Source organism: Ochotona curzoniae, unplaced genomic scaffold, assembly GCF_017591425.1.
Source record: "Ochotona curzoniae isolate NIBS_2020 unplaced genomic scaffold, NIBS_Ocur_1.0 contig_4148, whole genome shotgun sequence".
NCBI lineage: Eukaryota > Metazoa > Chordata > Mammalia > Lagomorpha > Ochotonidae > Ochotona > Ochotona curzoniae.
Window position 1 is genome coordinate 3,627,394 of NW_024466146.1, and position 26,552 is coordinate 3,653,945.

The window sequence follows — 26,552 nt, forward strand, 5'->3', positions numbered from 1 at the left end:
ATTCATAAGATTTGGATATTCCTGTTAAGATTCCATGTGGAAAGTGCTAAGAGAACTGAACATTGATCTGCCATATGACCCAGCTATCCACTTCTGGAAATATGTCCATAGGAAATACAATCTGCATATGAGAAAAGGATCTGTAATCTTATATTACAGCAAGCAATCTACAATGGCAAAGACATGGAAGTAACCCAGAAGCCTGTCAAAAGAGAAGTGGTTAAAGAAACTGTGGCACATCTACTCCATAGAATACTACTCAGCCATTAAAAAGAATAAAATTGTACCGTTCGCAATCAAACGTTTCCAACTAGAGACCATTATGCTCAATGAAATAGATCAATCCCAAAAGGTCAAACAGCATATGTTCTCTCTGTTGAAAAGGCAATCTTAACGCAAAATGTAAGTAAGCTCAGTAGCCTTTTCAATCCTGTTTTTTTAAATTATGTTTGTTTTTCGTGATTTTTGCATACTTGATTAGGGTGATAAGGGTCAAGGGCTACAGGAAGGTAGGTGAGATCAATATTGTTTTTGCAACTCGGGGAGGCATTGATAGTTTTGGTTTTGTTTTTATTTTTTAAAAGATTTATTTGTTTTTATTGGAAAGGCAGATATACAGAAGGTAGGAGAGACAGAGAGGAAGATCTTCCATCTTATGAGTCACTCCCCAAGTGGCCACAAAGACTGGAGCTGAGCCAATGTGAAGCCTGGAGCCAGGAGATTCCTCTGGGTCTCCCACATGGGTGCAGGGTCCCAATGCTTTGGGCTGTCCTCAACTGCATTCCCAGGCCACTAGCAGGGAGCTAGATGAGAAGTGGAGCTGCCAGGATTAGAACTGGCACCCATATGGAATCCCGGCATGTTCAAGGTGAGGACTTTAACAGCTATGCTATTGTGCCAGGCCCTCATTTTATTTTTGTTCATTCAAAAAGTTTTTTTGATTAATTTCCTCACTGATTCATAGGTCACATAGTAGCATCATTTGCTGCATAAAGGTTTTTGGGGCCCGGCGCAATGGCGTGATGGTTGGGGTCCTTGCCTTGAGCGCAATGGGATCCCAGAAGGGCAACGGTTCTAATCCCAGAAGCTCCAATTCCCATCCAGCTCCCTACTTGTGGCCTGGGAAAGCAGTCAAGGATGGCCCAAGTCCTTGGGACCCTGCACCCGCATGGGAGACCTGGAAGGAAGTTCCTGGCTCCTGGCTTCGGCTCAGCACAGCACTGGCCATTGCGGCCACTTGAGGAGTGAATCATTGGACAGAAGATCTTCCTCTCTGTGTCTCCTCCTCTCTGTATCACTGCCTGTCCAATAAAATAAATAAATCTTTAAAAAAAAAAAAAGGTTTTTGATTTTCTTTTTCATTTCTTCAGTGACATCAGTGATTTAGTAGCATGCTATTTTACTTCATGTGATTAATTTTGTATTTTTCTTCCTATTGTTGATTTTGTTTTATGGTTTCCAATTTAAGGGGATGTATACTAACTATAAAGTAACTATGCAATAGAGAGTATCATACCGAAATGTGAAGATACAATGCAGTATGCATCTCTACTTCCAGATAAAGATGTTAAATATACTTTGACAGTAGGATGCTGGACTCTCTGCCATTGCCCCTACCTACCATGTCAACATTTAAATAGCAGACTGATGGACTTATTATGCCTGTTTATGAAGGGCTATACCATTGTAATAAGAGAGGGGAAATCAGTGTGGGAGGAGAGGGTTGGGCTTTGGAGAAGGATGAAGTGAAATCCCAGAGCCTATGAAACTGTATCATAAAATGATAAAATAACTAAATTTAATATTTTTTTAAAAAAATGATTCCATTGCCTGAAGGCAATCAGCCATACCACTAAGTCTAGACACCAGAATGACTCCCACAAATGACTGTCCTCAAGCAGCAATATAAAGGTTCCTCCTTCAGAATGAAGACCTCCATGTCTTGAGGCTATGTGAAAACAGCACTGAAAGAGAAATGGCTGTTTGGCATTATATGCGATTTAATCATAGAATGCATAAATGTGGGTGCATTTTCACTTAGATGTACACACCAGGAACCACAGAAAACTCCCAAGTCCAACGATGGGGGGAGTTGGTGGTTTGCCCAGCTCCCTCTTGCTTAGCTAATGACCAGCTTTCCCAGCAGCTCTCACTGTCTCCTTGCCCAGAGCCTGTTTTTTGTGGGATTTTTGTCATATGATGATTCTCTTCTGCACTGCATTCCATTTTATACCACTTTTCCACATAAGCCTGCTACAGATATATTAATTGCCCAGAAGTCTCAGTCTGCAATTCCTCCAACTTCATTCTTTAATGAATACAGACTTCATTGCATGTTTTTCTATTACTTTAGCTGCTTCTATTTCTATTTTTATTGCAAAGATCTGTGCAAATAAAAGAATATCAAAAGGTGTAGCGATAAATGTGCTCTGCTAAATTCCCTCTGCCTTGAAATGCCTGTGAACTACAGCTACAAAATGCCTGCTGCATTTTAATGCCTTTCTCACCAGGCAACACGAGATAGAAGAAACAGCACTGGCCTTGGAGTCACGCAAAACCTGGTCCACCGTCTACCAATTGAGTCACTTCTCAGAGACTCAGTGTAATCATGTGCAAAACATCCATAACACAGCGTCATCACAGATTTAACTGAGAATTAAATCAGGGGAACTTGTACAGAGCATACATATTTTACTGTGGACATCGTAAGAGTCCCATAATATTAGCACATTTTCTCTAGCCTGCCACAGTAATGAGAAGAGACCATGACATGCGCAAATAAACACTCATTTGTAGAAGGACTGAGGTTGATATAATTGTGAACCAAAAAAAAAAAAAGATTAAAGTTAGATTTTTTTAGAAGCAGATAATGCCTCGTGGCATGTTTACTGCTGTTAGAATTTATTACTGTAGGTGCCTATGAAGAAAATGACACGGTTTCTGATATCCGTTATAATATTAGACTCTATCCAGCCCTAAAATGCCATAAAAGGTAGCTTACTGAAACTATGTATGTTCCTTTAGAGGCCCAAGCTATATAATTTGTAAGAAATCACTACCATATAAATGTTTTGTGTTACACTGTTTGAATTAACATAAAATGCATCACACTGGAAGTGTAAGATGGCATTGATCATCTATACATGGATACAGCTGCTGGAGAGTCTCTGTCAGAGTGGCCTGACATTACTTCATCCTGTGAAAAAGGTAATACAGAAAAGCTGGTTTCCTGACCAGCAACGTGAAGATGGGGTTATTGATATTTTGGTGGGTGTTATTTGCTTCCAAGCCTATCTGAGTTACATCATAATGTGTGATGTCACCTCTGAAGTTAAAAAGCAACAGATTCCCTATAATTTGCACTCCTGAGCTTCATAAAACCAAAAAAAAAAAAAAAATAGAAGTCAACATACATAGAAGAAAAACTAGAATTATTAGAAAGTAAGTCCTGCAAGCTGGCCTTAATATCCATTCTGATGTGGCATGTTGCTGGAGGACCCAGCCTCCAGGACATACGTAAGATGAAGGAAAAGAAACAGGTCTCAAGTTATTAAGCCATGGCGGAGTAAGTCATTGTGGAAGACAGTCAGACCTTCATCACCTTGAGCTGGGAGCCTTGCATTCTCCGTCTTTAAAGAGAGGAGGAAGAAAACCTATCTCATTTCGATATCCTTTTGCAATATTTGGAGAAACATTTACAGAGGAATTGCAAATAACCTCGTCACATGTCAGCTTCTGTAGATGGTTAGTGGCATTGTGAAGTTCTGAGTTGAGAAAGATTCTAACATTATGTCTGGTGTAGTTAGGCAAAGTGCTATGATTGATTAGCAATGTCTGCCCTGGGCAAAGCTCTATGCATTATAAGCACATATAAAGTAGAGCCACAATAAGTTATGTAATTATTACAGGGGTGTTTGTGTGTCCCTCTTTGAACTGGCAACTTTCTATGTCTTCGATACACAGTGCGCTCAATTTATTGCTTTTGTTAAAGTAATGCTGTCAATTTTATTTACTGTTTAGCATTTTACTTTAGTTTCTTAATGTGTTTGTTTTTATTGGAAGGGCAGATTTACAAAGAGAAGGACAGACAGAAAGATCTTCCATCCTCTGGTTCACTCTCCAAGTAGCCGCAACAGCCAGAGCTGAGCCGATCTGAAGCCAGAAGCCTGGAGCTTCTTCGAGGTCTCCTATATGGGTTCAGGGTCCCAAAGCTTGGAGCCTCCTCTACTGCTTTCCCAGGCCACAGTCAGGGAGCTGAATGGGAAGTGGAGCATCCAGGAGATGAACCAGCACCCATATGGGATCCTGCTGTGTGCAAGGCGAAGACTTTACCCACTAAGCTACCACTCCAGGCCCTTTACTCTGTTTTATTTGGTATTAAACTTATAAGTATTATCTGCTAAGGAAAGTTGAAAAGTGGAAGAATTTGCTAGTCCCGATTTCAGTATATAAAACCTACTTGAGAAAAAATGGTACATTTTCTGAAGGTAGAATGAGGGGGAATGGAAAGAAAGTGATAATGAGATATATTCCCAGATTATAATGGAAGCTTTGCATCTTGTCCAATACCTAATTTGAAATATTCACCAAAGGTGAAGATATGGCATGTCCTGCCCTTGGATGGCCCATGACCATGTGAAGTCCTTTCCTTTTTCACTGGGGCCAGATTTCTGTTCTGGGTAAATCATCATGTTCCTGTTAGCCATAGGGGATTTTTGAATCCTGAATAACTGGTTTTATATTCTTGCTCCATCCATTATTTGAGAATGGCAATCCGATAAAACCTACAATTTTAAATTTATGCATTAATAGGCATATGGAAGAATAGTTTACAGTCCAAGTATGATTTTTCCCACCACAAATGGAGGAAAATTGTGACTTTAAAAAAAAAATAGTGCCTTATCTGTTTCTTTCCTTTTTTCCTATTTATTGCTGATGACTTCATTCTACTTGAATTCAATGTTTCAGTTTCTTTGGGGTAAACTAATAGATTATGTATGCGATGTTTGTACCGTGTTGATTGAACTCATCTGGTGAGTTTGAATGTGGCTCATGAATTCCCGTAATCGGTAGAAGCCTGTGCATTGGATACTAACGCTGTCGTATTCTCAAATTACTCCAGAGCAGAAGCTGTTCAAAACAGACTCCACTGCTTTGTCTGCCTTCCCAGGACTCAGAAGTGTTTATCAGGACTTTTGTTGTCTTCTTACTGTTTTCTGTATGTGTTCAAACAAAACTTTTATTTGCAAAAAAAAAAAAAAGCCTTATGGTAAATAAATGGGAAAATGTTTGGAAATGTTTAAAAATTTATTGAGGAAAAAAGTCTAAAGATTTGTCTCAAATTCATCAAAAGTGGTCTCTTCACCCGAGGAGTGGCCTGAGAGCCCAGAACCCTGTGCAAACTGTTGCCACGACACAGACACATGGTCAGACTTTCAATGAAACTACAACCTAGATCAGCAAAAAGGTTCATAAAACTGTGTCACATAATGCAATGTAATCAATAAAAAAAAGGTTTTTCTTTCAAAGAATAGCCATCCATCATTTTCTTTTTATAACTTCCCAGTAGTTTACCAAACTAGATTATCTGTTAGATTTAGATAACTCATGTCAATTTAAAACTCAACTGGGGGACTTCTGGCGTGCAAGGTTCTTAACACTGGGTCCCCACCTACCTTTCCAAGCCTCACTTATCTCTTTACCTGTTTCTTATATACCGTAGCACTATAGCAGTGGTTCTCATCCATAGAACACAAGTGTCATGATCCATTGAATTAAAATACCAAATTTTGCAAGTGATAAGCTTTTGTCATTTGTTAAACTCTAGATGTCTCCTAGGGTAAAGACACTGGCTTTCATTTTCTCATATGCTTTGTTGTTGAGTAAAGCAGCACATGTCACTTGAGGTTTGCATTAAGCCTAACAAAAAATTGGGCTCCACTGCTTGCTCATACAGATGCTTCCTGACCACTGCACTTGGCCCCACTCTGTACTGAAAAGTCCTCATTTCATTTATCCAGTTGTTGAGCACCTAAGCATTCTTCCAGGTTCCTGTAAGTCTCACCTGCTCAGTGGAGCCTCTCATGATCTCCCATGGCTGTGTCTTCACCTTATCAAAGTTTAAGCATCTGTGTTCTCATGACAACTGTACCAATCTCTGTTGTAGCGAATGCCCCAAGGGAGTGTGCCTTCAATAGCTCTGTCTTCCCTTAATCTCTGTTATTGTGCTTTCTGTAGACAAGGACTGTGAACTATTTTCTGTATTCCCATACATTAAGTTTTGGCATGCCGCAAATGAACCAAAGAAGTTGAATGATAGGTCAAATCTCCCTGACATTCTCTCTTGCTCCCTAACCTTGAGTTATATTGCCTGATATTGATTCTATTGAAATGATCATAAAAACCCATTCCAATCTAAAAGGAAGCCACAAGTTGTCCAGTTTGAGTTTGGGTGGATGAGTAACTGGAGCAGCTATTAATTCCTGAAAGGAGAGCTTTGGACAAGCAAATGCGACAGTACATTTAATCATCCTGCACTGCGCATTCTACCTTTTCATGTTTTTACCTTTTCAACATGGATTTCACCTTTTTGTCTTTCCCAGTGCTCTGGCCCTGCTCATATATATGTGTATCTCACAGCCATACTTCCCTGAAAAACTTCATGAACACTGACATGTGACAACTCCATCACATCCAACCTTTGGGTCAACTTTGTGCCAGATAGGTAGCTCTTATCTGAGAAATTAGATACATTAACATTTAACTCTGTATGATTAAAAGGGATAAGTGATGGGGTTTTTCATTGCTCTAAAAGATGAGGGCTTTGTCTTACTTTCCCATTCAAAAGACATGTATTAATCCCAAGTCAGAAGTTTTGATGCTTAGAGCTAAAGGTATTGGCATCAGGGCTGTTTTTCATTTTTAGTACTGACTCATCATTTTCTAGCATATGTAGATTGTGTGATCTACTCTTCCAAAATGGAATGTCCGTCCCTTTAATGATCACAGAGTAACTCTCAGGGATGTGCACACTCAACTGTATTTCTTTGATTGCACCCTGTAGTGGCCGTCCCATGAGTGCAAACACTGATCGCATCCAGAAGTTGCGGAAGGAGTATTATCAGGCTCGAAGGGAAGGTTTCCCTTTGTATGAAGATGGTGATGGAAGAGCAAGACCATCTGATTATGACCTTCACTGGGTAAGTCCAGGCCTGATTCCAATCATTGAATTCATCTGTATTAGATAGGTTGGAGCAGAGGTTACTCTACATTTTGGCAGGCAGGGATGTGGGTGTTATAAACATAAACATAACACAAACCATAGACATCTTCTCCCACAGAAGTTGCTTCCATAATTCAAACCACAGTAGTTCGTTCTAATTGCAAGAGGAGAAACAGATGTTGGCTGCTGTTAAAAAAAGTTCCCTGCCAGTGGCCCCTGAACCTTGTCCTGACGCTCCTTTTGATGGATGTCAGATATGTGGCCCAGTGTTAGCAAACTTTGCAACTTAAGCCTTCTACCCTTTGGAAGAGAATTGTTAGAAATAAATTTCAAAAGGACTATTGTCAGCTATATGAATTGTTTGTATATTGGATCTGAGCAATGCACATTCTGCTGATCTTACCAGGATACAAGGATCACTTTTTGAGATAAGGGCAGTTTTTGTATTAGAGGATTCTTGTGCCAAATACTTCAACATTCAGGGAAGAGAAAAGAATATTGTGACTATAGAAGAAATACTCTGTGGGTTTTGGCAGGCCACTATGATGTGTTTTCTTGTCTTCTCAAGAAAGTAAGTCTGAGAATACAGAATACACTTAACTGTTGAGCAGTCACAGAAATTCTCACAGGAGAATGCTTACAGTTGGATGTACCTGTCAGATACTTCCCACAGTCTGACACAGAGCCAGTATTCAATGCATGTTAGTGCTCATTGCTTACATTATTATTGGAGCAGCACACCAATGGTAGTGGTAGTATCCTTGCTGAGATTCAGTCCTCATTTACCCTCTTTCATGACTGCCTTCTACTGAAGGGCTTAGTGCTGCTTTAATAATCCAGGAGAATCTCTTTCATCTCCAGTGCCCGCCGTTATGCTTGGCACCCTCTATTTTGAGAGGCAAATCTATTGGATAAAAGTCTCTTCTCCAAGTTCTGCATTCAAGTTCATGTTAACATGATTAGGGCAGGAAAAGTAGAATCCAGCAACTGAGCTGATCCCTTGTGGTACTCACATCTACACTGGGGCATGTCATGTAAGATGACTGACGCTGGAGTTAAAAAATCCATTTCAGGAACCACCAGTGTTGTGCAGAGTAACAGAAACTCCCTGGCCCAGGAGATTGTCCTCATGTGGTGGGGCTTAGAAACACTGGGAATCAGTGCATAGTGAGCAGTGGCAGTCTCGGGCCCAGTGGCGTCCACCTGGACAAAGCTGGCATGCTGAGACCACAGAACAGAGTGAACAGCTGCTCCCAGGTCCCATTACAGATGTTAGGATTAAACAGAATGGCATTTACAGGCTCTCTTAGACTCTCACTAGCAGAAATGAACGGACATCCCCAGAACAACCAATTAGATAGCAGTTTACTTTGTCTCAAACTTGATTGAGATCAGTTGGCTGCCTTTGACAGGAGATGGGAGAAACCCCTTAGGTGAGGGTCAGCTCTTTCAATAGAACAAGCAAACAGTGAAATCGGGGGAAGTTGTATCAATGCCCAATGCACTGCAAAATGTCCCCTACAACTCAGATTTTCAACTCAGCTGTCCTGGTTATCCTCTCTGATTTCTTCAAGTGAGGTCGAAAGGAGCAAGACACTTTCCCTTTAGGAAGCTGAAAGGTTCCCCTGACCTCTTACCAAACCTGAGCTATAAAACAGTACTCTGGGCTGCTTCCAAGCAAATGTGTAACCAGACAATCTAGTGAGTCAGGAAGTTATCTCTAGTTTAATTGGTGTTTCCCATGCTCCAGAGTGTTGAGCTTTGCCAAAAGTCACTAATTTTATGTTTCCCAGGGAATTGAGGTCCAAGTCTTCCCAAAGGGATGCTTGGGAAATGCACTGTCATATGAGAGTGCTTTGTGATCACCTGAGCTACGCCAAACTGGGGATTAGAATCTCAGCGTCCTCCCCTCCCCTCTCCCCAAGCCAAGAAAAAACACTAGCATCTTTTGTCTGGTGTTGGCTTGAGAAATTACACTGTTGTCTTGATGCTTTTGGAGAGATCTAGGAAAACAGGTTTGGAAAGTTAACATTTCATTCATGTCAGGCAGCCAAACCCAACAAGGCAGCTTTAATGAGACTGAGATTCCTAAAATCAGGCCATTCCTCAGCATCACCAGTACATGAACTAACATCAACTCAGCAGTCCACGAAGGAGAGACGTAGGGTTGAGAGAGGCCCCAGTGCTGCTCCAGGTGGTCCTCTATGATTCTGGCTCCCAATGCTGAAAACTGGGTATTGGCTGGGGAGGCTCCAGTAAACTGTCCTACTTTTTAAATAAAATAATTACATAAACTAGCATCATCAGAAATACTTTCATGGAGTAACCACTCTCCTAATATCATGCCTAAGATTGAGAGGCATGAGGAAATGTTCCTTGAGTTCCTACTGCACTGGGAAACTTCTAATTTGTAGGAAGCAAGTAAGAAACAAGTAAAGAAAGCAAGTAGTTGTTAGCACCCATAGGTATCCCTTGATAGCTGTGAGAAATTGGTTCCCAGACTCCCTTTGGCTATCCAAATCTTTAGATGTTCAAGTTTGCACAACAAACAGAGCAGTGCATTCATATGGCATACTCATGTCTTCTCCTACATCTTATACAATCTCTAGATTATTTATAGTACCTAATGCAATATAAATATTATGTAAATAGTTGCTATACTGTAGTGTTTGGGGAATAATGACCCAAAAAAAAGTAATCTGCATGTGTTCGATTCAAAGGCATTTTTTTCCCCCAGATATTTCCAACTGGTACTTGTTTGGCTTAATCAACGAGCCCACGGCTTTGGAGAAAAAACTGTACTTTTAAACTGGTTGCAAAATAGAACAAAACATGAAAAGAAGCATTCTCCTAGAAGTTTTCAGTGCTTAAATGATGAAATTAATTGCCTGAAGGATTATTCAGATCCATGAATATCTTTAACTGATGGAACTAATGTTCTTTACTTGGCTTGCCCCAAACTTTCCAGATCTTCCCAGGCCATTTAGTATGCAGTTCTCTGACATCTACCCTGTGGCCTGAACTCAGATTCCTCTCGCTGTTCCCCTGGGTGTTTACTTAGTCTTGTTTCTTCCCCTCCCTGCCCTTCCTCTATGTCTCCTATTCAATTTACACAAGTAGCTGCTCAATCTTAGTGTCAGCCAGGTGTTAGTAAAAATAGGACATCTGGTACCGCAGAGGAACTCAGATTCTAGCTAGCAATACAAGTACATAAGCCAAAATAAAATAGGAAAATAATGCAAGGACATTTTGAAAAGTTCATGGACATGGAATTGAAAGATGCTATTACTTGAGGACAAATAGTTTAAATCTGTGCATAGTGTTTTTGTGGTACATATTTGACTTATTTGAACACTTATCATATGTATTTGGTAAGTGTTGTATATTAACTCAGAAGGACAAGTTAATTCTACTATAGGAGGTACGTGCAGTTAGTTGGAAGCAAGGGACTAGGAAAGCTAGAGACAACTTGGGAATTTCCCCACTCAGCATATTTTGTTGTCTTTCTACTTGGGTGGGATTTTTTTTTCTTTCCCAAAGGAGTTCCTGAATTACTCACTTCATTTGTTTTAAAATAAATGAATGCACACAGATTGCATAGTTTGTAAATATGGACCTGGAACCTTAAAAATCTTTTCAGCCAGGCAATTATGTAGCTGTTTTCCCATCTAGGCTCTGAAAAGCTATGAACAAGTTGAGCGAATTTCAATGGCTGCAAGTGAAAGGCCTGGAGACTTTTAGAGGCTCAATTAAGTAAGCAAGATACGTTGGCTGTGAACTGTTCATATTTACCAAAAGAAAACATAACACCTGATATCTTCTAGTATTTTATTTTCTGCAGGACTTGTTAAGGCTGACACAATTCTCTGGCAACTGGCTGCTTTTATTAGCAGATAAATATTATCTGCTTATTTAACAGAATATCTCGTAAATAACTTTTAAATTGAGATGGCTCAATTGCTCCGAAGTTGTTTTTTTTTTTTTAATATTGGTACCTTAATTGTCTTTTTCAAGGGTGACATGGCATGTTTTATTCTCTCCCCTGCCTTTTAACTCTTTGACTAAAATGAGAGAATGTTTATATATAAAAAGATTTGTAGACATATGGATAGGAAGTTTGTTTATATGCAGAAAAACTGAGAGATAAAAGGTTTTAAGCTAGCATGGAAATTGGTGCACTCATATTCACTGCCATAAAAAAATCACTGTGCAACATCTTTCTGGCAAAGAGGATTGGCACAGGTAGAACAGAGTTGGAAGTAAGAGATGGCTGCGTTCATAAAGGAAAGCGTTTTGAAAGATTTGTTCATCCTGTTATGAGGATGCTCCAGTGGCCAACTGGAAGGAACGTGCTTGGCAGCAGAATTGGAGAATGAAAGACGAATCCGGCAAATTCTGCATTCAGAGGAAAGGAGAACAAGATGCTGAGATCGTGTAACTTGTCCTAGGAAAGGGATCTAAGTGGAATGTATAAATATCCAAATACATAAGCCATCAGAAGTTACTTTCTAAACATAAGATAAGAATGTGAGTGCCTGCTATCAATGACTCAGTGCCAGAATTGAAACTGTATGCGTGCTTCTTGTCTGCTTCTTAAAGGCAACTAATAAAAGCTGAAGACTTTGAGGAGCCATTCTATATTGGTCAACTGACTTATATCACAAGGAACAGAGCACTAATTCAAACTGACCTAACTAAAAAGGAAAAGAGAGAGAAGGGGAGAGAGGAATGAAGCAAGGAAGAAAGTGTTGTTGATTCATATATAAAATATATCTATAGGTATATCTGACTTCTGGTAAAACTGGATACAAATTTTACAAACAGGCCTTTAGGAGTCCCTTTCTCTTCTCCCAAACTTGCTGTTTACTCTACTGGTTCTGTTCTCAGAAAGCTTTCCTGTAGTGTAATCATACAATCAGCAGCAGCTCCGGCCTCAATCAGAGTGGAAAGAGATAGTCTTACATTTTTTTCTACCCAAAAAAAATCTTAGACCTGATGAAACACTGCTCTGTGGCTCTTTTGCCTCTGGCTAACAGGTCCAATGTGAAATCAAACTCCATGTGACAAAATGCAGTACCAGAACTTGAAATTATCCTTGGAGCCAGAACGCAGAGTCAAGCCCACTACAACCCCATGGACTAATGCATATGAGAAGAGGGAGTGGCCACGGTAAAGCAGAGTGCTATTCACAGGAAAGGGGAAAAAGGATGTCAGACACATTTGAGTTATCTACTACAGCTTTAAATTCTAATAACATTAACTTCTTCCATTTTCTTACACTTTAAAGGAAAAGGAAAGATCTCTCCATTCATTTATTTTTTTTCCCTATCTATCATAAACAAAACCATGTCTATTATCTTACATTTAATCCCATTGTTTATTAGATAAAAAAGAGAAAGAAAATTTATATTTGTCTAGCAGCTCAGTATCTTTGAACTATCCCAGAAACCTAAAAAAGTTCACTGAATTATTCATACAAAGTTACCAGACCGCTGGCATTTTAATTACACGGACAAGTCATAGTGTGATTCAACTCAGACCCAGGAATGCACTCTGGGATAAGCAACAAAATTCTTATGAAGGATTAAGGTACTTTCTTTAGTAGACTTATTCTGTTTATACATTCATGGATTACCATTTTATGACAAACACATTCTGTCCTTAAAAGCTTTTGAAGGTAGAATGGGGTAAAGCATTGAGTCATTAAATGTGGATGTCCAGAGATGACTGAAGTTTGGCTTCTCCCACACAATAACTAACTCTTTGCAGTACCATGAACAGTGTTCCCCAATGGCTGACTGCATTAACAAACCAACATTACTCCTGATTTCTTAAAGCATCTGAACCAAGTAACAGAAGTGGGTCTAAGGTAGAGAAAAAAAAAAAGAAGAAAAAGAAGTAATCCCACTTTGTATTAGATAGATTTTAAAAATACCTAAGATTTTATTGAAGTGAATATTGATAAAAATTGAAATGTTGCTTGAAGAATGTAGTAAGGAATTGAGAAATGAATGAAATTAAATGAAAGAATGGAGCAGGGCGGTGGCTTTGACTCTTGCATTTCAGTGTGGCTTTCACAGGAACATGTTGACATATAAGCTATATGGGAGATCTGGAATACTCAACATGTGAATCAATCTCTAGCTGTTAATGTACTATAAGTCATTTTGAAAGGAGGCAACATGTCTATAGATAGTCCCCAGCATAAAAATAAACTGTTCCAAAAGCTCTTTCAGAAGTTGACCGTTTAGAGTTAGGAATCAGTTTTCCCATAGGGAGATCCATTTGTTATTAGAGTCTCAAACTAGGCTACAGAAAAATTCACTGAAGTCCAGTAGCCTTGTGCCGGCTACAAAACAGTAGCCCATGAGCAACAGAAGCTATCTGAATCAGAAAAACAGAATGAAATTCTCTTCTGCCCTGGACATATTTTGGCTTTGCCTAGGCCCATTCTGGCTATCAATGTTTTTTTTTTTCCTCCAAAATGTTGCAATTATTTATTTCAAAGGCAGATTGACTAAGAGAGTGATAGAGACAGGGGGAGAAGCAGAAAAGAGGGAGAGGTTGATCTCTCCCTCCTCTGATCCACTCCCTGAATGACCTCAAGTGTGGGGTCTCCAACAGTTCAAAACTAGGTGCCTGGAACTCTGCTGGGTCTCCCACATGAGGCTGATGGTAAACAATAGGACCAGCCACAGTGGCATTCCCAGGTACTTTACCAGGGAGCTGGATCAGAAGTCGAACATCTGGGAATTGAATTGGAGTTCCACTGTTGGATACTGACATAAAAGGCAGCAGGTCCATATACTTCACTGTAATGCTAGTTGCTGTTTTTAAGCATGTCTCCTCAAAGTTTGTTAGGTTTAATGTTCCCTATATCTCAATCATAGCACCCTGTATAAGTCCACCCTTTTCCCTTTAAGTGTTCCGGAGTTTCAAGTTCATTCTCTTCCCCTCGCCATCCCAATAAAATCATGCTTCTCAGTGTAATAAATCTCAGCAGTACTTGGGAAGGCCTATAACCTGACTCATACAGGTTGAAAGTCAAGATTAAAGAAATGGAACAGTGAAGGCTAAAATGGAACCCCCTCCCAGAATGGCACCACCCCTGAGCCTGCTGCTGTTCCCACAACATATGAGTTCTCCAGTACCTGCCTTTGATGCACAAAGCTAGCCTTCCTTTGAGTTCCCTGATTACCTGCTCCCTGTTAGTATGCTGATCATGAGGGTGCTGATTTCTCCCATTAAACTGGTGTCCACATCACCTAAAGGAAGCCTTTTGCTTCCAAATCTGCCTTCCTTGGTTCAAGGCATCAGCTGCTGCAACTAATAACGGACTAAGATTCTTCAACTGCCCTGCCTGCCTTGAGGACAGCTTCTCTAAACTACCCCTGCTTTCTCAGCTCTTCTTTTGAAACATACGTATATCCTGAGTTAGAATTTTTATCCAGGATTTAGAAGGTATGGGAAGCATTCTAACATGAAGTGTGAAATCAGAGACTCAAATATAGACACCACTCCTCTACTCAGGCTGCATCACTTACTAGCTGGCTCTAGTGGGCCAATTTATGTCACCTGTCTCTTCTGAAACTAGGATAATAGTCTTACTTCATTTAAGTTTCATAACATGTCAGTGTTTATATGTAAAAGCACTTAAAATGATGTTTGAGCATGTAAAAGTGTTCAAAGTATATGTGAGACATTTTAAAATACTGAATATGTTTAGAAATCACACATTCCATTGCCTGGAGCACCATTCTTTCTCAGTCATCATTGGAGGTCCTAAAGCCCTGGTGATTGTGGCATTCCAGGACATTGTACAGGACACACTGCATGGTATGGAGCCATCCAATCTTGCCCCTTCCGCTTGCCACTGGGATGCCCACAGTCACTTTTAAGTGGTGACCAGCAGGCTTCATTGTCGGACACTTTTGGCAAATTCCATTGGTCCAAAGGACATTATCTATTTTCTTCTACCACATGTATACTTTTCCTTCACAAGTCCATTTCTTTCATCTCTGACCCTGGGGCATACCTAATCTCTCTAATGAGCTTATGCTCAAATCAAAGACCACATAAAAGTTGACTCAAGCAGCTTCTTTCAGCTCTCTACAAACCAGACTAACAAATGCCAAGGTACAGTTGAGGGGTTATAATAAAAAGGAAAGGGAAATACAGAAAGAAAAATATATATATACACACAGAGACATACGTATATCATACATATATATACATACGTGTGTGATTCACTCAAAAATTTTGCTTTAACCATGTTATTAACAATGACATAATTTGTTCAGTGCTGACTCCAACTTATATTAGCAATTCCATACAACTCTTCTGTGAAGTGAGGGTCCTGCATCTTACAAATGAGAAAAGTTAAGTTCTAAACCCTTACTTCATGGGCTCAGAGTAATGGCAAGGCTGGTTTTCAAATCTGTGCCAATTCCCAGTGAAAAGAGATTGAAACAAAAGTTCCTATGTCAACTGTTTTGATACCTTTTTAAAAGAAAATGTTTGAAAACAAAATGGGATCTCTAATTTCTATTCAGTTATAAATGCTAGGTAAACTCTTTTCTTCCTCTGCTGAGCTACTTTTTTTAATTATCACTCTTAATTTATGTTTGAACCCAATAGAATTGAACCCAAACCAGAGTTGTGTAATGTTTCTTCAGTTCTCCTTAAAAGTCAAAATCAAATCACCTCTTACATTGTAATCAAGTAAACTAGCCATCTCTGGCTCAAACCCAAGCTTAAATAGAAAAATATAGAAAAAGAAAAGTCAGAATCATATTATTTTTCCATAATATATTTCAAAAAAACACCTTCTATGCTATACTTGTATTAGAGTAAATAACTTTTTTTGCTTCTAATGAGCAATTAATTCCAGTTCAGGATGTTGAGTTTAGCATAGGTTAAGTTTTCCCCAAACCACAACCGTTTGTGTTGGATCATGGTTGAAACCCCAGATTCCAAATTCTACAATAATAACATTCTTTTCTTCTACTGCAATGGGAGAAATGACCATTTTATGTAACATAGGAGAAACCATAGCACAAACGCCTATGAATTCCAGATTTCCTAAACCGTTCTCAAAGCTGTTTAAAATCAACTGGATATGGTATATTTTAACAGAGCTTAAAAGTTCTAAAATAAACTTTGGGAACTAAATTTAAAAATGGAGATGTTTGGAGTAGGAGATATGAAAATCCATCTAACTGGTATTTTAGCACATGTATCACTCACACTTGACAAAAATTAAAACTCTGTGTAAGCTGTGTTTGTGTTCCGATCTTGCAGTCTGAGACATTCCATCCCACAGCTCCTTGACTGGAATGAACCAACTAGGTCACCACGGTGGCCATCTTGTGCTTTTACTTGGAGGAAGTGTTTGACTCCAAGTCATTCTGAAACGCAACATCAATTGGTTCGTATTAGTTACAGGACTGGTGTTATAATGGGAAAAAGAAAATTCATGTAAGGCTGTCCTATAAGCTAGTCAGGGAAAACATTTGTATCCAAGACAGGCCTAAAATGATATTAATCAAGACCACAGTGTTGGAGTTACTATTCTCTAGAAGTGATCACTTTTGAGTAAAATTGTAGTGTTACATGTGACAGCCTGTGATTTGTAGTCCTTCTGTGAATCTCATTCATTTTTTTTTTCTGTTTCCTTTTAAACCTTGAAATCACAGTGATAATTTTCAGAAGGTTCATGAGATCATGCAAAAGTTAATACCATTGAATGTCAGCGAGACTGACAAGAAAACTTTCCATTGATTCAAATAAATGAAAGGAATCAATGTTATGACTGTAACTTACTGAGAAATAGATTCTTTTCTACTTTGAAGATGAGACCTTTTGTAAAGTAATGGAGGACATGAGTTTTATCTCCTTAAAACTTTCTTCACCTAAAGCAACTCCATGTCATCTCTTAGTTGGCCAATTTCCAGCTTTTGCTTTATTCCCTGGGCTTGAAAGCCACAGCAGCAGGTGAAAGAAATGTGTTTTCTGGTGCTTTTGTTGCTTTTTCTTCCCCATGGTGCTTAGCAATGTATGAATGCACAGGAAAGTGTACACTGAACGCAACAATCACATCAACATTGACCTACTAGGAAGGAAAGAAAACCCGATTGCAGTGTGGTCTGTGTGTCTCTGTATCTGTGTGTGTACGCAAAGATAAGTTTTGAATTTCTCCTTCAAACAAATAGTAGAAAATGTTGAATGAGAAAGCCTTGCCCATCCGAGTCTGCTGTCTTTTCTCTAATGAACCTTCTGGCTCACTCTATCGTAATGAATACCCTCAAGCCATAGGGAGACATCTCCGTTTTTCAGTTTTGTTTTCCCTTCATTGCTAATTGCTGGAGTCCCAGATTGGCCTTGAATAGCAAATCTATTTTAATTTTCATGCTTTGTATCCATCAGCACCTTTTTTTCCCCTTCTCCTCTATAGTATGGACCAGCTTCCCAGTTTTCTGTGCAATGCTGTTTACAATTTCTGGGTTTTGCTTGCCAGGCAGCTGAATGGTAGCTGTGTGTGTCATATACAGATGTGAGTATGAAAGAATCAGAAAACCACATTCCTGGGCAGAAGATGTCAGTCTCCCAATGAATGTGGCTGATGACAGAAAGACATCTTTTAAATAGCGGTGTACTTGGCGATGGGGAAAATGCTTGGAAGTGTGATTTACTTTCTCCCTCTTGCACTTAGATGTGTAAATCTTTAAATACCTGATGATGTTGGTGATGAGTATTTCCTAAATAAGAAAGAGCTGACGGTTTATTTCAAGCATTTGATATTTCCATTTAGTTGATTCATAGACCTGGTGCATCAGTTTATCAGAACTTTGGAGCGTGCGCTCTCACTTTAAAACCCTTAAGGCTTTCCTAGATTTTCTGAAGATATAATCTCCAAAATAAGAGGAAATCGTGTTCACTGTGAATTATCAGTTGAGGCAATGAATGCGCTCGGTCTCACTCCTGGTGAGTAGCTTGGGCACAGATGGAGGTTTGAAGTGTGTGATGGCTCAGTCACACATTCAGCTGTGACCGCCCTAGACCTTAACCCAGTCACCACTTTGTGCCAGAAATTTACTTGACTGTGAGGATTCAAATGAAAGGAGTTCATATCCTGTGGGAAAGGTAAATAGAAGGCAGAATTTTAAATATGATGAGTTATTTAGAAATAGCTGTACAGGCAGAAGGGGACAGGTGAATGCATAGGGAAGAGAAGCCAACCAAGAATTAAAGTGATAGATTGGCTTTTATCCTTGTACAGTTTCATCTTGTGTGTTTGACCTTTCCTTTTATCTAAATTTAGGGCGATTTGCCTTATAATTTCAAAATAAACACAAGGGGCCTTTCATTGAATACTCCACAATGATACTCTTTTTGAGGTCCAAATTCTCGTTTTGAGGATTTGAGCACTTATGTATCATGTCCCTCCCAATTATTGACTATGATTGGCCCCAAAGGGTAGCTTTTCTATGTGTCACAACTTATTAGATGAGCATAAAATCAATTACGTGATTGCTACTGTCATTGCTAAATGATTTTGAGTAAAATAGATGTTCTCAGAGAAAATGAAAAAAAAAAAAAACCCTGTAGAGATCGGATGAAGCAAGGTTTTCCTTTCTGCCCTGGCATGCACCACCTGTAGGCATTGGGCCATGCAGTAAACTAGCAGTCTTTGTATTGGTCATGTACCAAAAAACAACTCTGATGGCCTTTTTGCACTCCACATCTGGTCATGTATCATTTCATTTATAGGCAGTCATATGGTACTTGTTTCACATTAGGGACTCAAAAATGTTAAATAAATAGTGTGAAATAAATCCTCTTAAATTCAGTGATTGGTACAGAGTTTGCTTTTCTTGACTCCGTCACATATCAACATAGGCGGACAAATAAATTAATATCATTATCGATGCATACACAATCTGTGTATATTTTAACAGCCAGCAGTTAACGTATATCTTAGATTAAACATACTGAAAAGGGGTTCGTTACATAGCGGGACTATCAGAGACACTGTGGGAATACTTGACATTCTCTTGGTTCTCTTACGTTCTTGAAAATTCCTGCTTTTTCTCCTTTTATTTTGTATTTGAAAAGTTTATCAGATAAGCAAGAATACATGCTCACTCTAAATAACTGAAGTAATTAGCAAAAGTAAAATGCTAAAATGCAAATCACTACCTGACCACCCCAAAAAATAACCACTGTTTAAGTTTTATAGTCTTTTCCGTTTTATAAATCCAAAAACGCACATGCATACCACATGGAGTGATTCCATTGGAATGTCTGCATATGCAGCTACAAGCTACTTTGTTCAATTTCTGTTACATTGTGAGCATTTTACTTGTGATTTTGTACAACGTTTGTTAGTAAACTTGGTATCTAGGTTTTCTGTTTGTTTCCTAACTTTAGCAGCTTTATTGTGAAGGGGCCATTTCACCTTCACATTCATACAAGAATCTGGGGAATTTGCGTATGTGTCTGTGGTTGGTAACAATAAGAATTTCTGTAGTGAAGTAATTACCCTTTTTTAAAGATCTAAAATAACTCATCCACAGGCACATCTAGCCTAATTTTTTTGTGAGTACAAGTTTGTTTCAACTTTTCCCATGCATAGTGATCTTTGGAAAGGAAGTGACTTCTCCTTTACCAAGTTTTGGGAATGTACCATCTTCTTCCTTAGAATTATCTATTTCACTGAGATTTTCAACCTTTGAGTGTATTTTTGCATTTTTCACATTATAATTTAAAAATTCTATTTTCTAATCATTATTTTAATTAATTAATTACTGTTTTCTTCCCTTAAAGAGATATGAAACCAGCTTCTTTTTAAATTATTCAGCTGATGTATTTCATTTAAATTTTATTAATATTTAACAGCAGTATAATTGAAGGCAATGAATTTGCTTTTCAATTTCATTTTGGTGTGCTTCAGAAGTGTTCATGGTCTTATTATTTTTTGCAGGTACTCTAAAAAACAAAACTTTAAGTGATTTATATAGTCATTATTTTGCTTCTCAAGGAGTTAAGTACTCTCATTTCAAGTTTTATCATTAATGTATTTTTAGTGCTTTGCAGTTAAGGACAGTGACTGATCTTTGTTTTCAGGCTACTATTAAAATTTGTCATCATATATAGTAAATTCTTCCCATTGATTTACCATGAAGAGAATAAATCCAATGTGGTTTAAAGATGCAATCTAAGAATATGATATTTTCCTTTCTTCCTCCATCTCCCTCTCCCTATTTCTTTTGTTGCTGTTTAGAATTTTTTGAGATAGTATGTTTTTAATTTACATTTTAGCCACAGGCTTAATGGCCCTCTAAATAAAGTGTTTTACAAGTAAAATGATCAAATGAAGCCATGTCAACCTCACTCAAATACAGTAAATTCGAAGAACAATAAATCATTAAAACTACAGAATTGTGTCATCCTCAGACATTTGACAAAGATATAAAACCAAAGTCTGACAATAATATAAAACATAACACAGTACAGACACACATCAGTAATGATACAGGCACTTCTTTTTAATTTTTTAAATATATAGTAACTATCATTCGAAATGTAAATTAGTAAACTAGATAATGTTGTCTGTACGCTTGATGGGCTACACTTTGTAGTAATACTCATGTTGAGTCTACTACTGAGCAGTGTCCAGGACCCACTATGTTCCAGTTGTATATACATATCCTTGTTTAATCCTCCTGTTAGATCCAAAACGAGGTAGTGGTTATCTTAGTGTTAGCGATAAAAGTAATGCCTGTCTAGTTAAAGGGAAAAGATAACATGAATGTCTATTGTATTTCAAGTACTGTTATCCTCTCCCTGGGATACAGTAGAGACCAGGAGGGACAAAATCACCTTTTTTGCTGTGACATCTTGTTGACTGAGTTCATCTCGTTTGATTCATCTCATGGTCAATGTGCTGAAGTTGATTTCATTTTAAGAAGGATCAATAAAAAGCATGTCCTTAAGACCTAGTAGATAACATACATGTACATCATGCGTCCTTATGAATGTCAGTACAGATTGTTAGTCACACAATTTAATAACAATTTTTTCATGTAAGATTCAAAAAGCGACCACCACCACCTTAAAGGTCAACTGTTCTATTAAATGGCATCTAAAGTTGACAAATGTTTATGATTTTAAAATGCATGTTCTGCAAATGAGAATTTATGGTATAATACTAGTCTCGTTTTCTGGTAACATGTATTTATATTCATATAAATATAATCTGTCAAAGACAGATAGACAATAGGCTACAGTGTTCATCTGCCATCTTTTTCCTGAGGTCTTTCAGTAGGATTTTTCTTCCCAAGTGCATCTTTTCTAAAAGGCTGAGTAGCAATATTTGATTCATTCTGAAGCTTTTTGTTCCAAGGAAATCTTTAATTTCTATCTTTGATATCTGTCTATGATAACTGACATTCTTATTCTTTCTGCAATTTCACTTTGGGCTTTCTGTTTTATATAGCATTCTCAATTTTCTAATTGTTACTCCAAATACTATATTTCCTTTGCTTTTTCTGTTGTTTTTAATAATTTCTATCACAACTGCTTTACACAAAACATTCTTTAGCCCGTTTCTTGCTACCAAAAATGAAATAGATGCTCCTTAGTTTTTTGCATGTCCAATAACTGAGTCACGTGAGTCCGTGTTATCACAAATTTCTCTCACACCTTTTAACCTGTGGTATCATAGAGCCAGCCATGTTTTCAAAGAATGTATCTCCTCTGTTATTTTTTAAGGAAATGTTTCCATGTCTTACAGGAATTCCAGGCCTATCTAATGCCAGTCCTTCTTTGCTGTGGCACCTCCACTGTTGTGTTCTTTATCTGACTCACACCTGCTTACCACTTCAAATAGGTTCATTTCAGGAAACACATACAGATAGTATAAGTCTAAATCCTTGACATTTGGTAATTTTCCTCATATGTAAATCACAACATTGATAACTGTGCCTAGTATCTTGAGGAACAAAATAAATATTCATTAAAGAAATGATTTGGGCCTGGTATAGTAGCCTAGCACCTAAAGTCCTCACTTTGCTTGCTCAAGGATCCATTTTGGCTGCCGGTTCTAATCCCAGCAGCCCCACTTCCCATCCAGCTCCCAGCTTGTGGCCTGGGAAAGCAGTTGAGGATGGCCCAAAGACTTGCAATCCTGTACCCACATGTGGGAGACCTGGAAGAGGCTCCAGGCTCCTAGCTTTGGATAGGATCATCTCCGGCCATTGCAGCTACTTGGGGAGTGAATCAATGGGTGGAAGATCTTCCTTTATTTCTCTTCTCCTCTCTGTATATCTGACTTTGCAATAAACAATCAATAAATCTTTTTTAAAAATTGACTTGCCATACATCCAAGAATTTGGATGTCTTTCCTGAAAATTCTACATCTGTTGACTTTTAATATTGGTGAAAAAGAATTCTGAGTCCAACTTGAGAATTCTTCCTTCACAAGGAACCTATTTCTTCTGTCATAGGAGATTCTTGATTTGTTTCACTCAGATTTTTCATCCAAATTTATCTGGGTGTTGGTCTCTTTTCAAATATTTTGGCAAGTTCTTTTAAAAAAAAGATTTATTTATTTTATTGGAAAGTCAGATATACAGAGAGGAGAAGGAGAGGAGGAGGAGAGACAGAGAGGAAGATCTTCCATCTGATGATTCATTCCCCAAGTGAGCGCAATGGCCAATGCTATGCCAATCTGAAGCCAGGATCCAGGAACTTCTTCCGGGTCTCCCACGTGGGTGCAGGGTCCCAAAGCTTTGGGCTGTCCTCAACTGCTTTCCCAGGCCACAAGCAGGGAGCTGGATGGGAAGTGGAGCTGCCAAGATTAGAACCGGTGCCCATATGGGATCCCGGGGTGTGCAAGGCAAGGACTTTAGCTGCTAGGCCACGCCTCTGGGCCCAGCAAGTTCTTTAAAAGTCCTTTCTATGGATGGCTTTGTGCTGGTTTTTTTGTTTTCTTACAAAACATGTGATTACAAAAGTATGATTTCAATACAAGATGTCTTGAGGTTTGATAATTGAGGTTCCTTTGATGATCTTGGTAGGGGCATCTCTAAACCTAGCCAGGAAGCTCTGCAGGTGTAATTTCATACTTTCTGTCAAGATGCTGTGCTAAGATGGGAAAGCAGCAGCAACCTGGATAATCCCTAGAGAAGGCCTTTGTTTCTGCTGAGATTCTCAGCTAGTTTTGCTGAAATCACTGAATAAGAAACTAGCTTTCTGTGTCCTGATTCTTGTGGCCCAATCCTCTCATTCTGCATAACTTGGAGCTGTGTCCAATCTTCATCCGCATACTCTCACCCATCAGATCAAGAGAAAGGGAACTTTCTGTCTCTTCAGTTTCTCTTTTTCTGCTGGACCTGTGTGGTGCATCCTGGACTTTCTAGATGTACTGGTTAGCATGCAACAAAGGAAAACCTGTGATGGTCTCCTCCCACTCCTGCAACCACTTCTCCGTCATTATCCAACACATGAGACAGCTTTGCTATCTTCTACCTGATCCCAGAAAAGGCATTCATAAGTTTGCCCCGTGCTTGCCTTTCAGCTAGGCCCAGGACACCATTTCTAGCAGATATTTCTCAGTCTAATACTTTCTGTGCTATTGATCATTCATCCAGGATCTGATCAGCTGTAAATTATCTGCGCATGCACTACAATGTAAGTCAGGATTTGATACTCATCAAAACTCTGAAATGTCTCCAAAATAAGGGATTTTCTAATGCTGAATCACATAGAGCCAGATCTAGGCAATTGTACTGCAACACGAAGGCCATATTCCTAGCCAGAGCTTTCATATTTGCACAACTAAACAATACATACCTGTGGTATGAAAGGAAAACATTAAGGCCTTCCCCCTGCCTCTTACACTAGTAATTCCTACCATTTCTTTAAATGGGCCTAAAAAATAGACATGCTAATAAAACTTCAAAACTTGTTTCACTAGCATTCTGAAAGAACATGTACGAAATATAGTAGCAGAATGAGTCTTCTGATTACACCTCAGCATATCATTTCTTGGCCTTTTGGCTAAGATCAAGTGTACTATACATCAGTGTAACTCCAATAGGGTTAAACTGTATTCAAAAGTAGCCTATTAGCTAAAACTCCTCACCTTGCATGCACCCGGATCCCATATGGGCACAGGTTCTAAACCTGGCTGCCTGCTCCCCATCCAGCTCCCTGCTTGTGGCCTGGGAAAGCTGTCGAGGACAGCCCATAGCCTTGGGACCCTGCATCCACATGAGAGACCTGGAAGAGGCTCTGGGCTCCTTGCTTAGGATCAGCTCAGCTCCGGCTGTTGCAGAAACTTGGGGAGTGAATTATCAGACAGAAGCTCTTCCTCTCTTTGTCTCCTCCTCTCTGTATCACTGCCTGTCCAATAAAAATAAATAAATCTTTTAAAAAATAAAAACCCAAAATCACCACAGAAATTGAGGATTAAGCAGTATTTTATATGTATTTTATACATTATGGATGTGAGAAAAATAATTAGAATATAATGCTGGCTGCATATATGTGCATATATATACATACAAATATCAGAGTTTCATATCTCTGTCAATGTTGCATTTTTATATAAAATTTTACTTTTTATCTTAAAAGACAGAGAGATATAGAAAGACAGATATTTCCCATTCACTGACTTATTCCCCAAATGCCTGCAGCAGCAAGCATTGCACCCAGACAAGGTCAGGGATGAAGAACTCAATCCCAGGATCCCAGTATTTGGGTGGAATACCTGCTGCCTCCCTGTGTGCATGTTAGTGGGAAGGCTGAAATAAAAGTGGCGCTGGGACTGAAACCCACACACTGTAGTGTGGTGTGTGGCTATCTCAAGAAACAGCTCAACCTTTAGGCCAAACACTCACCCCAAATTACTTTGTTCTAGTTGTTGCAAATGAAAGTTCCTAGTGCAGACTTGAGAGAAGTGGGTGGCATGACTTTATAAGTTCTGAGACTGAAGTCTATAGAGCAGATATTAATTCCTATCTAATAACAAATTGGCCAAGAGAGGTTCTGAATGACACCCTGCTCCATTTCTGTTCATGTGATTGCTTCGATTCTACCATCACTTCATGATCTGTATTCAGTTCTTAAAAAGTGTAGGAAAATCTGAGTGATTTTTTTCCAAAGATTATCTTAGAATTAAGCCAGTTCTACTTTGAGTTTTATAACACCCCCATCTCTCATGTCTAGGGCTGTTTCTCCTCATTAGTGTCAAACTACAACTAAGGTTGATGTCTCCGATATCCCCAGATTACTTGAGTTATGGTTAATGGTGTAAATCCCTGACTTTGATCATTCATTGGAAAACAACCCAATTGCTTCTGAGCTTTTCAAGAATAATCTAGAGACATGAATCTGTTGCAAAGTCTGTTCTAATCTCTCATCCCTGATCCATCTCCTTATCTCTGTCTTTCTACATATTCATAGCCACTCATGGGGATATCTGTTGTGGGTGTGTGCTGCTGTTTACACATAGCAGCTATCACTGATCTAGCCTTTTCAATAATTACCTTAAAAGCTTGTGGCAAAGGAATCGTGTCTTTAACAAAGCTCATTCCAATATTACAGGGATTTTTTTACAAAACCTCACTCCTTTTATTACCCCCTTTTAAAATTTTTTTATTAGCTTGTGTACACAAAAATATGCCCATGGGAAAACCTGTAAGAGTATCCGGGACCTCAGTACCTTGAGTGTGATTTTCCCACTAAATAGTAGGCTCGACTTTGCTGTCAAGCTGCTCATGTGGTTATGGTGCTTACTGTCTGGTTATGTTTCTTTTTTTTTATTGTTATTAACATTGTATTATGTGATACAGTTTTATAGGCACTGGGATTCCCCCCACCCCTCCCACAACCCTCCCCCCATAGTGGATTCCTCCACCTTGCTGCATTGGTTATGTTTCCATTTCTAACTTGGAAACAACTATGACAGATGCCACATCCCTTACTTCTACCTTTAATAATTCTAAAAGGAGAAATAATGTAAGATGCTGAATTTGTTGACATAGAGTTGAAAGGTGGAGTTATGGAGTAGAATCACAGACAGAGAGAGAGTGACAACGAGGCAATCTCCTGTCCACTGGCTCACTCTCCAAATGGCCACAAGACTAGTGATGAGCCATGCCAAAGCCAGGAGCTAGAGGCTTCATCTGAGTCTCCCACGAGAGTGCAAGGGCCTAAGTACCTGGGCCATCTGCTATTGCTTTTACAGTCCATTAGCAAGGAATTGGATCAGAACTGGAGCAGCCAGGACTTGAACCAGTACCCATATGTGATGCTGACACTGGAG

General features: G+C 38.9%; 1 protein-coding gene across 4 annotated transcripts in view; it reads left to right on the plus strand.

The window, feature by feature from the left end:
• PARD3B (par-3 family cell polarity regulator beta) overlaps positions 1–26,552 on the plus strand; it is a 991,411-nt gene that overhangs the window by 883,974 nt on the left and 80,885 nt on the right. For all 4 annotated transcript variants that reach the window (XM_040984532.1, XM_040984535.1, XM_040984534.1 and 1 more), the window contains one exon: positions 7,064–7,199. In XM_040984532.1, the coding sequence (XP_040840466.1) occupies positions 7,064–7,199 (136 nt within the window). The remainder of the gene's footprint in view (positions 1–7,063; positions 7,200–26,552) is intronic.